Consider the following 14,910-nt stretch of genomic DNA (forward strand, 5'->3'; position numbering starts at 1 on the left):
AAGGAATTGATTTTGAAAGAATGGAAGTTCCCTAGTCACAAGCCGTTTATGTCTAAGCATTTTAAAACTCTTTTTTCCATAGAATCAGAGCAAGACTGCAAGCTGGATACGGTCCCTGTAGTGGACGTCCCTATTGCTCAAATAGGTAAAAAGACTACTTTACCAATTGGAGATTCAAGCGGGCTCAAGGATGTCATGGATAAACGCATGGACTCCTCTTTAAAGAAGTTGTTCATCTCTTCTGCAGCCCAAGCTAAAGCCTTGATTACGGGGTCATCCGTTGCCAAGGCCCAAAAACTTTGGTTGGAAGAACTAGAAAAGGTATATACGGGAGAAGCTAAGGAAGACCCGTTAAAGCTATTAAAAAATATCAAGATGGCGTCTGATTTTTTAGTGGATGCTTCTACAGAAAGCCTGAAATTGTCGGCCAAGAATATTGGTATCTCAACCGTCGCCAGGAGAGCGCTTTGGCTTAGAAATTGGTCTGCAGATGCGGCATCTAAAAATTCTCTGTGTGAACTACCTTTTGAACCAGGAAGACTTTTCGGTTCTAAGCTGGATGAGCTGTTGAAACAGATGAAGGAAGGAAGGAAAGCTTTACCAGTATCATATAGGAAGCAGTCTAGAAGCCGTCACGCAGTGACACGTCCTTCATTCAGAAGTTCCTTTCGTAGAAACTATTTCAGGGGTCAACAGCAAAGAGCCTTTGATTATAGGAAGAAGGAAAGGTTTACTGCCAAGAGAAATAAAAAATTATGACGCCAGGCCGGTGGGTGGAAGGTTGAGTCACTTCCTAGAGCACTGGAAAGAGACAACATCAGATCGCTGGGTCCTTACAGTGATAGAGCACGGATACGCTCTAGAATTATCACAAGCCCCTATAAACATGTTTCTATGTTCCAGGGTTCAGTCTCTAGATATGGAACTCTCTCTGATGCGAGAAGTGTCAACTCTGTTACTAAAAAGAGTGGTGGAAGAAGTTCCTATGAAGGAAAGACATCAAGGCACCTATTCAAGACTTTTCTTGGTGCCAAAACCAGATGGTTCGTTCAGACCTATTCTAGATCTGAAAGCCGTAAACAAGCGGATTATCAAAAAGAAATTCCTCATGGAATCAGTAAAATCAGCGGCTCTGCTTATTCACCCAAAGAGTTGGTTTGCGTCCCTGGATTTGAAAGATGCCTATCTTCATGTACCCATAGCGGAATCCAGCAAACGTTTTCTACGGTTTGCGGTGTGCTGCCAATCGGTAACCAAGCATTACCAATTCAGAGCACTGCCTTTCGGCCTATCATCAGCGCCCAGAGTTTTCACAAAGCTTCTAGTAGTCGTTTCAGCCTTTCTAAGAGGTTTGGGCATCGCTGTCATTCCATATTTGGACGACTGGCTGTTGATTGCAGAGTCCCAGGTTCAACTACAGTTAGATCTGGGGACAGCCATCAAATCGCTGGAAAAGCATGGCTGGCTAATAAATTTCAACAAATCGGAACTAGTGCCAGTTCAAAGGATCCAGTTCTTGGGTCTAATTTTGGATTCTATCGCAATGAAGTTATTTCTGCCAGAAGAAAAGAAACTAAAGATCAAGCGGTTAATCCGGAATCTCAGAGTAAAAAGAGTGTTTTCAATCAGAGAAGCCATGTGCTTGCTGGGTCTGTTTACAGCCTCAATTCCGGCCGTTGGTTGGGCAAAAGCCAGAATGAGACCTCTACAAAGAAACATTCTGCTAGTCTGGAATCGACAGGAACTCGGCCTAGATGGGCTGATGAGGTTCAACAATCTAACTTTAAAAAGTCTGCAGTGGTGGACATCTTCTCGTTTCCTCCACGAGGGTCTGTCATTCCGGATGAAGTCCTTCACTATCATAACAGACGCCTCTGCGCTGGGCTGGGGGGCCCATCTGGGAGACATAAAGAAGCAGGGGTCCTGGCAAGTGAAGGATATGAGAAGTTCCTCGAACTTCAGGGAATTAAAGGCCGTATGGATGGCACTCTTGGCGTTTCAGTTTCTCATCAAAAAGCAACATATTCAAATTCGTTCAGACAATCGTACGACAGTGGCATATTTGAACAAACAGGGAGGTACGAGATCAACAAGATTAGAAAGCCTGTGTTCAATGATCATGCTGTGGGCAGAAGTGCACCTTATGTCCATCTCTGCAGTTCACATTTTAGGAAAATTCAATGTGGTGGCGGATGCCCTGAGCAGGCATCATTTGAAACAAGCAGATTGGTCCCTGTCATGCAGAACTTTCAATTTCATCACAGACCGCTTCGGTGTTCCAGAGATAGACCTGATGGCATCCAGAATGAACAGGAAGACAAGACGGTTTGCGTCCCTGAATCCAGCGGACAGGCCGGATTTCATAGATGCCCTGTCAGTTCCATGGAAGTTCAACCTGGCTTATATCTTTCCGCCAGTAGTGCTTATTCCCAGAATACTTCAAAAAGTAAGGCTGGAAAATGTAAGAATTATCCTAATCCTTCCATGGTGGCCGAGGAGAAGTTGGTTCTCGGTTCTCCTGAACTTTCCGGGGGCCACCTTTTGGAAGTTGCCGCTTTCAGGAGAAATTCTAGAGGACGCCATGGTGCCTCTTCCGACCCTTCGGAAATTCCAGTTGACGGCTTGGTTTCTGAATTCCAGATTTTAGAGAGCAAAGGTCTGGATCCTGAAGTGATTAAGATCCTGTTGGCAACTAACAAGGAATCGACGTCTAAGATCTACACTAGAATTTGGAAGATATTTTGTCAGTGGTGTTGTAGGTTTAAAGTCAACCCGGTTTCCGCGTCCATTCAGAAGATCCTAAGCTTCCTTCAGATGGGATTTGCAAAAGGCCTTAAACCTGCATCGTTGAAATTACAAGTTTCTGCTATCAGTTTCTTCTCCCTCAGATGCCTGGCCTCAAATGTTCTGATTTCTAGGTTCTTCAGAGCTCTGACTCGTTTGGTGCCCTATGTTAGGGAAACCTGTCCTCCCTGGGATCTAAACTTAGTCCTTTCCGCGCTTTGTGAGCCGCCCTTTGAACCATTGGAGGAAGCTTCCCTAAAGCTCATTTCATTGAAAACTGTTTTTTTGGTGGCTATTACATCTGCTAAAAGAGTATGTGAGATCCAAGCTCTTCGGGCAAATTTTCCTTTTTTAGTTTTTCATCAGGACAAGGTGGTTCTAAAGCTCGATCCTTCGTTCAGCCCGAAAGTTTTTTCTGTTTCAAATGTTAACCAGAAAGTGGTCTTACCAACTTTTTGTCAGAATCCATCTAATGCCTTGGAAAGCAAATTTCACTGCCTAGATGTAAAGAGATGTCTTTTGCAATATCTAAAAGCAACAGAATCCTTCAGGAAGGATTACAGTCTTTTTGTATTATTCAAGGGCCCAAGAAAAGGCATGAAGGTTTCGAAAAGTTCTCTGGCTAGATGGCTGAAGGATTGTATTCAGTTGGCGTATTCCAAGAATGGCATGGATCATGCAGGCCCGTTAAAGGCCCATTCTACTAGATCTGTTTCGACGTCCTGGGCTCTGCGAGCAGCTGCTTCTCCTTCTCAGATTTGTTCAGCGGCTACGTGGTCCTCGCTCCATACTTTCTCAAAACACTACAAGTTGGACATACTGGCCTCGGAGGATGCAGCTTTTGGGCGCAAGGTGCTTCAAGCAGTAGTGAAATGAACCCGCCCTCTGGATCTGCTTTATTATATCCCTGTGGTATAAGCACTGCCTCTAATCTGAAAGGAAAAACATAAATTTTACTTACCGAAAATTTCTTTTTCCTGAAGATTAGAGGCAGTGCTACAATTCCCGCCCCTTTTTTCTAATAAACTAAGTAATTTTGCAGCTATTTGGCTTATGTATTGTCTGGGGATGATCAGGAGGAGCTGCTACTTATGGGAAAGGAGGTAATTAGGGGAGGGATTAAAATGTTTGGAGATTTGCCTGCCTGTTTTTTCCCTCCAGATTGGATATCCCTGTGGTATAAGCACTGCCTCTAATCTTCAGGAAAAAGAAATTTTCGGTAAGTAAAATTTATGTTTTTTTTTTTTAAAAAAGTAGACAGATTCATGTAAATGCACAGAACAAGGAATTGACTACTCGTTATTCTTAGTCGTCACAGAAATAGTGTATTTGCACCAGTAGTTTTATTTCCGTATATTTTCTTTCTTAAGGTTCTGCATCCAGTTTGCCATGTTCGTGCTCTTCAACTCTGGACAGCTGTATATCTCCCTGCATCATCACCTTGTACACCAATGGATGATGGCATGGAACTCTATCTGACTCCATCTTCTCAAGGTCCAGACTTTAATGCCAGATCCCTGGACAGGTATGACTAGAATAAAAAAACAGCATAACAACTGAGTTTTACTCTAGTCTGTTGCAATTATGAAAAAAAGTGTTTTTCTTTTTAAATTAACATTAACACTTCAAAATAAAAATGGATCCTATATGTTCACTTAGGTCCTGACCTCTTCCATGTGAGCTGTCTGTTTAATTTATTTATTTGTAAAACTAATTTAAGCATTTGAGATTACATTGTTTTCCTGGTATGACTCTTTTGCAGCTTTGTAAATTAAGATATTTTTTATGTTAATGTTATACATTTTTTTTGTGTGTGTGTGAAACCTTTAAGATGAAAATTAACTTAAAAAATATTCTTTTTCCATGTGTGTTCCATATTCTGCTTTATTAGATTACCGAAAACACGCTCAATGGAAAATCTAGCAACAGCATGTGACAGCAGCGGAATGTTGACACGCACTTCAAGTGACCCAAATTTAAATAACCATCAAGCTAGCTTAGACTCTCGCAGCAGCACCATGGAAGGTGCTGAGACAGGAAATCTGGACCTCCCGCAGCCAGGTCCAGCTACTAAATGTAAGGAACAAGAGGAAAGTGAAATCAAAGAAAGTGAAGAAAAAAGTGAAGGTGAAAAAGAAGAAATTACAAATCTGAATGGTGATGAACTCAATTCTCTTGAAAATACTTCATCTGTTAGTAAAGCAGAATGTGTAGATTGGACATGTGATAATTTTAAATCTGCTTTGGAGAATGGTACAACTATAGATGCACAAAGTAATGTAGTAGTAGTCACCCATATTAATGAGCCGGCAACTAAAGCCTCATTAGATCTTCTGAGCTCAAACTTAGAGGCAGATCTGTCTGATCATGTAGTATCCTGTGTAGAGGTTAGCAAGGCTGTTAAAGAACAAATCAAGTTTTCTAGGACTGATAAAAAAGTAGTATCTCAAACACAGAAAAGTGATTTCTCTCTCATGACTTCAAACTGGAACAGTTTGCAAGGAATGATGAAGTCTGTTCCCATCGGAGAGATTGGTTTACGTCGACATCTGTCTTATGATTACTCAAGTAGGAGTCTCCACAGCAAGCATGGAAGACATATTGTTGGCTGTTTCATGTCAAGGGAGGCATCAAAGATTTCTTGCAATTTTCCTGCCTCTATGCACTGTTCTGGACCCTCCACGAGAAGCTGTAGATGTCTGATGGCTTCTAACACAAAGCCACTTCATAGTGGCAGGTTCTTTCCCTTTGCCTGCCCATCTCCTACTCCTCTCATGTATCCAGATGATGATGGTCTTCCTCTTCCCAATGACGTGGTACAGCAGCGGCTGAGGCAGATGGAAGCCAGCTACAAACAAGAGGTAGAACTTTTGCGAAGGCAAGTGTGGGAGTTGCAGCTACAGCTGGAAATTCGACAGCATTGCGCTCCTCCCCCAGAGCCAGAGGCAGACTATGAAGATGACTTTGTGAGTTATATATAAGTAAACATTCTTATGGTTTTATTATTTATATTTGTACTCTGCTTTTCTTTTGCACTTGTTAATTTATTACATCATCAAAATATTTCTGCTGCTTCCTTGGCACCAATCTTAGATGTCACTGGTCTCCTCAAAGTAATTCTTTTAAACTGAAAAGAGAATATGTAAAACACATTCCAAGCATAGGCTGGGCATTGTTGCATGTTGAATTTAGTTAACAACACATACCTGTCCTACATTACCACTATGAAAATATACCCGTGGTAAAATGGACCTGTTAGCTATAAAGGAGAGGCATAAGAAACTGTCTATAAACTGCGCAAACATTTTTTTTCCTGCCATACAAAGAATAGCTTTAAAAATGTTATGTAAAAAATAACCTGCATGGTGCACATTACACAATTAAAAGTGGGGTCTGTAGACCTTGTCATATCTATTGATCTCTTAACCATTTCAGACAGCGATTTAGTTTATCTGTCTAGAACACAGGCAGCCTCAAATACCATACAATTTTAACATTCCTTTCAAAATACAAGCGTACGCTTAAATAAAACACCGTAAACACCATATTGCAGCTTATTTTTTTTTTCTCATGTATGGCAGTAAGGTTGACCAGACTCAACAATCCCACAGAAGGGCAAACAGCAGACATCATGGGCAGAGGAGAATTAAATGGCTGCTCTCAGGTATTGAAATCCAAAATGTGACAGAACTCCTGTACTCCAACCGAGTACGTCCGCCTAGTCCGCTTCCTAGCTGCTTGCAGGGACCCTGGAACGCTTTCAGCCCCAGTAGCTGAAGCTTTATTGGGATCCTTGTGGAGCTTTTCCACCCACCCAGGATGCAGCTCTCCTTCCTATTGTCCCCTCTGCCTCATAAACCGCAACCCTGCTTCCAGGCAGGTACAGTCCCCTCTGCCTCTTCTCCTGCAGCCCTTCTTCCAAACAAGTATCCACATCCACCTGCAATGTTACAGCTATTGTCGTTAAAAAAAAGAGGCTCTCAGGCCTGGCTCTCTTGCTTTACCCCAGGACTAGAGGGATCCTGCAACCAGGTCCGAAGACTCTATCACTGGGATCCCTACAAATCCACACAGGATACAAGTTCCGAAAGGAACTGACGTACCATTCTTTATTTTTAGTCATGACATTAAGCTCATAACATTAAGCTTACTGTGACAACTTAATTAAAATACAAACACTCAAATCACGTTGGACAACATACAAGAACTTATAATGACATATTTATAAAGGGGTAGGAAAGACAATAATTAACACAAAACATCTCTGCTTGCAGAAATAGCACTATGCAAATCTACCTGAATATGCAAACTAGGGATCCTTGCTATTCAGGTAGTGCATACAGCGCTTGCTAGATCCTTGCAACCAACAGGTGGCGCTGTGCAGGGTCCTCAGCCCAATCCACCTAGTTCATTGCAAGCATTAGCAATACATTAGAGCACACTAACATTTAACACTAAACAATTAAATTACGCACATCCTGCACCTACAATGGGTACAGGGTGACTAAAACATAAGAGAAGTCCAGCAACCTACATACATAGTCTGTCTGAAGGTCAGGGTGATGGTGACTACCTTCACACAGTACAAGGAAGAAAAGATAATAAATATAAACAAAAGCAAGTGGCAAGGAAGGGAGTATAATCCTTAAGATACAGCGTCATAAGGAAAGAAAAATCTAAAGTTTAAAAAAAAATAAATGACAGGTCTGCTTTAACCGGAACAATGATCAATAGGGTGGTGTTTTGTTAAGTAGAATATGTGATGTGCTATAAAATGTTGCTAATTTGTATACTAATTGACTTATGTATGCAGTGCTATTTTTTTACATCTTACTCTACATACGTTGTTTTTGGTTGATGTTGTAGACATGTGTTAAAGAGTCAGATGGCAGTGACATGGATGACCTGTACTCTGATAAAAGTGAAGATAAACTTTCTGAGGCCAGCTGGGAACCAGTGGATAAGAAGGAAATGGAGGTAATTACAACCTTGTATCCATTTACAAGTAAAAAAAATAAATACATTTTTTTAATGTAGTTTTAGCTACACCTCACTTGGCTGAGGCTCTAGTTCTAATCAATAGCATAGTTTCTATTAATGCAACACATTGTACATGAAGTCTCTTTCCAATGCATGCATCTTAATCTAAAGGTTTTGCACAAAACTATTTAAACCGTTAAGGCATTAGTTTTTTTGTTTGTTTTTTTACGTTTTGGGGTTTTTGTTTTTTAGAAGAGAGCTAGTTGCAGATCATATTGTTTTAAAAGAGGCATGTAGTTTAGAATAATGTTAACAGAACCGAAAATATGTTTAAGACCTTAATATAACCAGCTCTCTTTTATAGGTTTTTCCATCAAAAAACAGTGATTTAATAAAACCCGGTTTTGTTTGGAGAATACCATGCTTTCATTTTCACCCCTAAAAAAAAACAAAAAAAAACTTGACAGGGTTTCCATGCATCCCAATTCTCCTTTGGTGATGTCATTCCTCTTTTCTGCAGGGGGAGGGACATCCCAGAGGTCATTCTGCGGGGAGGATCTTTGGCAATACTGAAGGGGGCCCTGTGCAGCCATTGGTTATCTGTTACCAGCATGCTTTTTTTTCCAATTTTGGGCTGCTAATGATATTGCCAGAGTTGCACTTTTCACAGCAAAGTGTATTCTATAAGTGCAGCATTTATTTAGTAAAACACTGCACATACAAACTCTAAGACCTAATCATTGAAGTAGTCCTAGTGCTTGGAGTAACCCCTAAAGTGTATTAAGTCTTTCTTTCTTTACTGCTGTCTGTGTCCATTTGCTTTCTTCTGCTGTCTTTTCTAGCCTAAGAGGGATTTTATTTCTTAAAGGAACACATTAGGCAAAATATACACTGTAGTGTTTATGGAGTTGAGTCCCTTGGTGTTGTCCTTTTTTTTTTTAAAAGGCAGATCCGTCTGAATGGTTTGACACTTACTGGGATGCCTGTGGTCCAGCACCTCCACACAGAAATGGCAAAATCACAACTTACCTGCATTTGATATGACAGATTTGTCCTCTTAAACTGACACTGCAGGCCCTTTAAATGCTTCATCTTATCGATGTGGTTATAATGTCTAGATATCAGTGGCAGGAAGAGGATCCAGGCACTTCAACTATCTTTAATTTTATTTATTTGGATAAGTGAGACACCGCAACGTTTCGACCCCCGAAAGGGTCTTTGTCTAGAGTCCTGTGGCACATAAGCCTGGCAAGCATTGGGTCACTGTGACTACTTGCGGCCTATCACAGCAGCAATTTCTGGTATGAATTGGAATAGCTGGTAGGAAATGTGCAATCTCTGCCTTAGCCAAACTTCCAGTGGGGGCTGGGTTGTGATTAGCCAGGAACCCTCATTCGTTGTTAAATAGGAGCCATAGGACTCCAATCACTATATCGAGTCAGTCAATGAGTTTAAATTGTTATAGTGCCTACAGTGCCCCTTTTAAGATTGTCAGCTAATGAATTCTGCACAAAGATGGACAGAATTGATATGGTAATGTGCATGAAAATCCAGAAAGATCATCATGCAAAATCGTATTAAAGCAATAGGGAACTCCAGCAGTGGCGTACACATGACCCATGGGGCCCCGGTGCGAAAATTGATCCGTGGGCCCCCCCTCTGCGCGGGCCGGGGCCGCAACACATGGCAGGGGCACCTGGTTGCAGAGCTGCGACCGCGGTATGTATGCCAGTGCATGCAGATGCACACACACTTAAAGGACCACTACAGACACCCAGATCACATCAGCTCAATGAAGTGGTCTGGGTGTCAGGTCCCTCTAGTTTTAACCCTGCAGCTGAAAGCATAGCAGTTTCAGAGAAACTGCTATGTTTCACTGAGGGTTAATCCAGCCTCTAGTGGCTGTCTCACTGACAGCCCCTAGAGGAGCTTCCGCGATTCTAAGACACTGAACGTCCATAGGAAAGCATTGAGTAATGCTTTCCTATGGGCGGTTTGAATGCGCGCACAGCTCTTGCCATGCATGCGCATTCAGAGCTGAGAGGCGGAGGGATCCCCAGCGCCAAGGGAGTCCGGCGCTGGAGAAAGGTAAGTGCTGAAGACACACACACACTCTCACGAACAGACGCATACACACTAGCTAACAGACACACACATTTACTGACAAAGACACACTCAGCTAGAGACATACATACACACTCACTTACAAAACATACACTCTCACTGACAAACACACACTCACTAACAGACATCAAACAGACTCACTAGCAGACACACAAATACACTCAGTAACAGACACACTAACTGACACTCACTAGCAGACACACACACTAACACTCACACTCACAGTAGCACTAACACTCACACTAACACACACGAACAATTACACGAACACTCACAGTAACACTAACTCACACTCACAGTAGCACTAACACTCACGAACACTCACAGTAACACTAACACACTAACACACTCACATTAACACTCACACTAACATTTTTTTTTTTTAATTTAATCCCCCCAGCCTCCTTACGTTTTGGAGTGCTGAGGGGATTCCCTGGGGTCCAGTGGTGCTGCTGGGCTCCTGGGCGGCCGGTCACTGGGCGGACAGGCAGGCAGGCGGGCGCACGAGGAAGCACTCTCCCCTGAGTGCTTGCTCTTCAGCTCCCTCGCGCGCCGCGTAGGGATGCCGGCGCCGGAAGATGACGTCATCTTCCGGCTCCGGTATCAGTGCGGTGCGCGAGGGAGCTGAAGAGGAAGCACTCAGGGGAGAGTGCTCCCTCGGGGGGCCCTAAGGTGGCCGGCTCCTGGGCCCCCCAGGAGAAGAGGCTGGCCACAGTGGGTACATACCGGGTCGCAGCCGCGACCCTGGTACGTACGCCACTGGACTCCAGGCACCATTACTTCTATAGCATTTTGTAGTGGTTATGGTACTTAGAATGTCTATTTTTGCAAAAAAACAGGATGACATTGTCATATGCAAGGCTACCATAATTAAAATTTGTATTGATGTTTTGATAGTGTTTTATTTTAATATGTGCAATGTTTTAATTAATTCAATGCTTATCTGCAGGTCACAAGGTGGGTTCCTGACCACATGGCTTCACATTGTTTTAACTGCGACTGTGAATTCTGGTTAGCTAAACGTAGACACCACTGCAGGTAAAGAATCCATTCAGTGATCTTGTAAATATGTTGCCATTCTCTTTACTGTACCAAATGGTTTTTTTTTGTTTGTTTTTTTACAAGAAAACTTTACTTGTTTGTTTGTGGTTTTGTGGAGGTTTTTTTTGTGTGTGTGTGTGGTTTTTATTTTATTTGTTTTTGGAGAGTAGAGGAAGGATTGTTTATGGTGTTACCTGCACGTCTATTGCATTTTATACTGTGGGACATAAAGATGTATACATATTACTTTTTATACAGCTCTAATATTACTTTGGCTCATTTATAATGGTAAAAAATAACCTCTAAAACCACAACTACCTTTTAGCCATAAATAAAATGTAAAGCAGAAACGAAAACGAACGGAAAATGATTAACAATGTTAAAAACACAACATTGCAAGTAGCACTATAAAAATTAGATTCGCAAGACCCAAGTCCTTAAGTGGGAATAAACTGATGTTGCCAGAGGGACTTGTATAGTTCTTATAGAAACACTCCAAACTCCATGACTGTAGATATTCTATTGCTGGGGGTGGCATGACCCCCACCCCACCCCACCGTCAAGTCTTTTTATAATGGTTTGGATTCTTACCTGGTACTGCAAGGCACTGCTCTCCGCATCTACTACTTCAGACTGAGCCCTTCCAGCTCTACAGACAGAAAGCTTTATGAAGTTACAGAGCTTAGCTCATTGGCTGAAAGCTATCTGTTGATGATCTAAGCCCATGAGCTTCAGGAGAGCTAAAGGAATCTCTCCAACATTAGTAGTGCAGGGAGAACAGCACCCACTTTACCCCAGGTAAGAAGCCAGACCATTCTAAAACAGTTTGACTACTTACAATAGAAGAACCAGGGAACTCTTAGTACCATAACTACTACAGTGTGCAGTACTGATGATGGTGCTTGGAGTATTTCTTTAAAACCAGACTATCACTGACTTAAGTCCTGTTTAATATATCTTTGAGGTGTCTTATGTTCTAATTGTGAAATCTTCTTCTTTTAGGAACTGTGGAAATGTTTTCTGTGCTAGCTGCTGCCACCTGAAGCTCCCTATTCCAGACCAGCAGCTGTACGACCCAGTGCTTGTATGCAACATGTGCTATGATCAGATCCAAGTAACACGCGCAAGGGAACTTATGTCCCAGCAACTGAAGAAACCTTTAGCTGCAGCATCGAGCTGAATGCTTGCTGAAGACCTGGCTTTAAGCTCCTCCTTTTGTTCTTGCAGCCAAGATGAAGTTTTGAGAGAAAGGCACACCTACAGTCCTAGTTACCTGCCCCAGAACTCTTACTTCAGTAATAGACAGCACATCAGCCTACGTTGCTGTCACAGCACTGCATGGGGCAGGCTCTTTCCTGCATTATAAAGTGGATTTATGGTATAAATACCCCCTCCTCTAATTGCCCACTTTTCTGCCCTAATACCTCCGGCTGATTGAATGAGATTGCCCATGCAACTCGCTGGTTAAAAAAAAAAGCCAACAACTTATTGTAGGTGTTGGAGAATGTGGTAGACAGTTGTATTTAACCCTTGAGTGCTGACTCAGGGTTGATCTGCACGGTTCAATTGGTCAGTAAAAGATTGGAATGGCAAGTAGACAGCAAAGGATTTTTTTACCCTTTTATGGTTTAGTTTGTTTTGTTGAGGAGGGTAATGTGTTTGGAGAAGGCCCAATTCCCCTGGCACACACAGATGCCCATGAATTTGGGCTTGTTGTGTTTAATTTCTCCTGCTGCCTCTCATATGCTGAAAGACTGGTAAAGGGTATTGGATTGTTCCATGTAGTGGAGATGCTTTTGCACCATTGCTTCGAATGTGACAATGTGTATTTTAAGATGGTTAGTCAAGCTCACATGGTGGGTTTATATGTAAATACTAGGGAATCTGAGTGCAAAAAAACTGTGAAGATTAACCCCTTTGTTGGCAGTTAAAAACTGCAGTGTGTTGACACCTCCTATTGGCAGCAAAAGTGTTTAAGTGTGGGAGTTCCAGCATTTGCTAGTGTTTCCATTTTATTTGTCTTGTGGCGTTTATAGCACTTAACCTTTCATGTGCTGGTGGAGTGTGCATCAGATTGCCAAGCTATGTGATTCTCCCATTTCTGGCTCTGAATATCGCTGCACGACTAGCTCTAGCTAGGACTCTTTATTTCTGTGTCTGTAAATATTGTTTTAATTTTTGTTACCATGTCTTCTGTGTTTACTTCTGATCTCAATTCCCAAGTAAAATATCAAATGGAATAGTCTTTTTTTTTTTTTTTTTTTTTTCCCTTTCTTTTCTAGTTTGAGGGGCTTCTTATTAAATGCTGCTATTTGAATTTGTGTGCACTTAACCAATGTAACCCAGACAAGGGACAAAGCATTGATACCAAAAGGTTTGGGATAATTTTGTTTTATTTTACTCTTGCTCTGTAAAGTGCCACTGTGTCTCATTAATCCGCCATTTTATGTCATTTGTTCCTTTATCATTTATATGTAAATACATGGTTCTTGCTGGCTCTCTTGCGTCATCAATCTTTAACAAAAAAAAGTGACTCCGTACTTCAGTGAGGTCAATAGTTCTGAAGTAGGAGTGAAATGTGTAGGGTTTTTTTTTTTTTTAATCTGATCTTGGATAAAGCCAAACTAAAAGGGTAAAAGTGGTTGTAGTGGCATTTGTGTCTTAACAGACCACTATCTAGTTTCTGTTTGTTTGTTTGTTTGCATACATCATACGGTCTTTTGGAAGTGAAATAGATTGTGTGTTATTATCACATGTTGCAAGTCCTTTCAAAAACAACTCTGTTAATTAACTCTATGCAGCACCTCTTTTACCAATATGCTTTACAGTCTGGTACCTTCTGACTAAGTATAGTAGAACATTTGTTAGGCAGTATCTAGTCATATGAATTGCATGGCTGCTTCCTGGGTGAAGGGAATATTAATGGTGCTATCCATTAAGAGGTATGCTAGTCCAGTGAAGAAACATGAAGACCAAAGCCTGTATCTGTCAGTGATGGTATTTTAACATCATTCATTCAAACCATTCATTAGAAATAACGTTGTTAGTACTTAAAAGAGAACTGATTAGAATTTTAGATGGAATTTTAGATGGAAAACAGAAGGCATTTTTTGGCTTGCACAGTTTGCTTATATGGTCCTTCAATACATCAAAATGTCTTCTGATATGCAGTAGCTGAGTGGTAGATACTTTTATTTCACTTTAATAGTTATCATTACAAGTAACATGTATGTGTCAAGAAACACAACCAAAATGGCCGCTTACGCATTCATGAAAAGAACAGAGCACAACCCTGTATGTGAACAACACGAGGCAAATATGTGGTTGTGTAAAGTATTTTGAGATGCAGATCAGGATATCAAAATTTACACACACTCTTTAGTTTTGTAAATATCCTTTAAGTGCTAAGGGTGGGTAAGCTGTTGTGCCATATGCCAACTTTCTAAGGAAAGGTCATTACCTGAAAGGAGTGTGTAAGCCTTGGCAATCTAGTAAGCCTTAGACCAGGTTTGAAATGTATTCCTATGGTCAACTCATGAAGTGCCAGTCGTGTGGTAAACAAATCATGGTAAATGATTAGTTTTAAGCATCCGATTTCATATTCGCAGGAAACAAAATGGAAAACAAAAGTCTAAAAACTTGTGATATAGCTGCCTCTTTGCATAGCACTTGTCAAGTTACCTTCCCTGGAAGACTTTTTATTGTGTTGTGGAAACTTTTCATTGACATATATTCCAAAATTGTCTGTTCTATGGAAAAATGCATTGTGTGTATGCAGTCTGTGTTCCCTAGGGCAGAGTATTTAGGAAGGAAAAGTATCCCATTGAGATTGCACCATGGATAAAACAAAATGGTGTGGTCAAGCAAATGACAACAGGATACATCTCTGTAAATTATTATTGTGTACAACATGAAATGTGCTGTAAATGTGAACACATCAGAATAAATACTGATATTATGATCTCAAATGATTTTACTTCA

At 41.3% G+C, this 14,910-nt stretch overlaps 1 protein-coding gene across 2 annotated transcripts in view; it reads left to right on the plus strand.

The window, feature by feature from the left end:
• The window catches only part of MTMR4 (myotubularin related protein 4), an 87,602-nt gene extending 73,906 nt beyond the window's left edge, over nucleotides 1-13,696 (plus strand). For both annotated transcript variants that reach the window (XM_063450068.1, XM_063450067.1), the window contains 5 exons: nucleotides 4,155-4,309; nucleotides 4,676-5,750; nucleotides 7,651-7,761; nucleotides 10,838-10,926; nucleotides 11,932-13,696. In XM_063450068.1, the coding sequence (XP_063306138.1) occupies nucleotides 4,155-4,309; nucleotides 4,676-5,750; nucleotides 7,651-7,761; nucleotides 10,838-10,926; nucleotides 11,932-12,109 (1,608 nt within the window). In that variant the 3' untranslated portion in view covers nucleotides 12,110-13,696. The remainder of the gene's footprint in view (nucleotides 1-4,154; nucleotides 4,310-4,675; nucleotides 5,751-7,650; nucleotides 7,762-10,837; nucleotides 10,927-11,931) is intronic.
• Nucleotides 13,697-14,910: the final 1,214 nt, after the last annotated feature.

The sequence above is a fragment of the Pelobates fuscus genome, chromosome 1 (genome assembly GCF_036172605.1).
Source record: "Pelobates fuscus isolate aPelFus1 chromosome 1, aPelFus1.pri, whole genome shotgun sequence".
NCBI classification, from domain to species: Eukaryota; Metazoa; Chordata; class Amphibia; order Anura; family Pelobatidae; genus Pelobates; species Pelobates fuscus.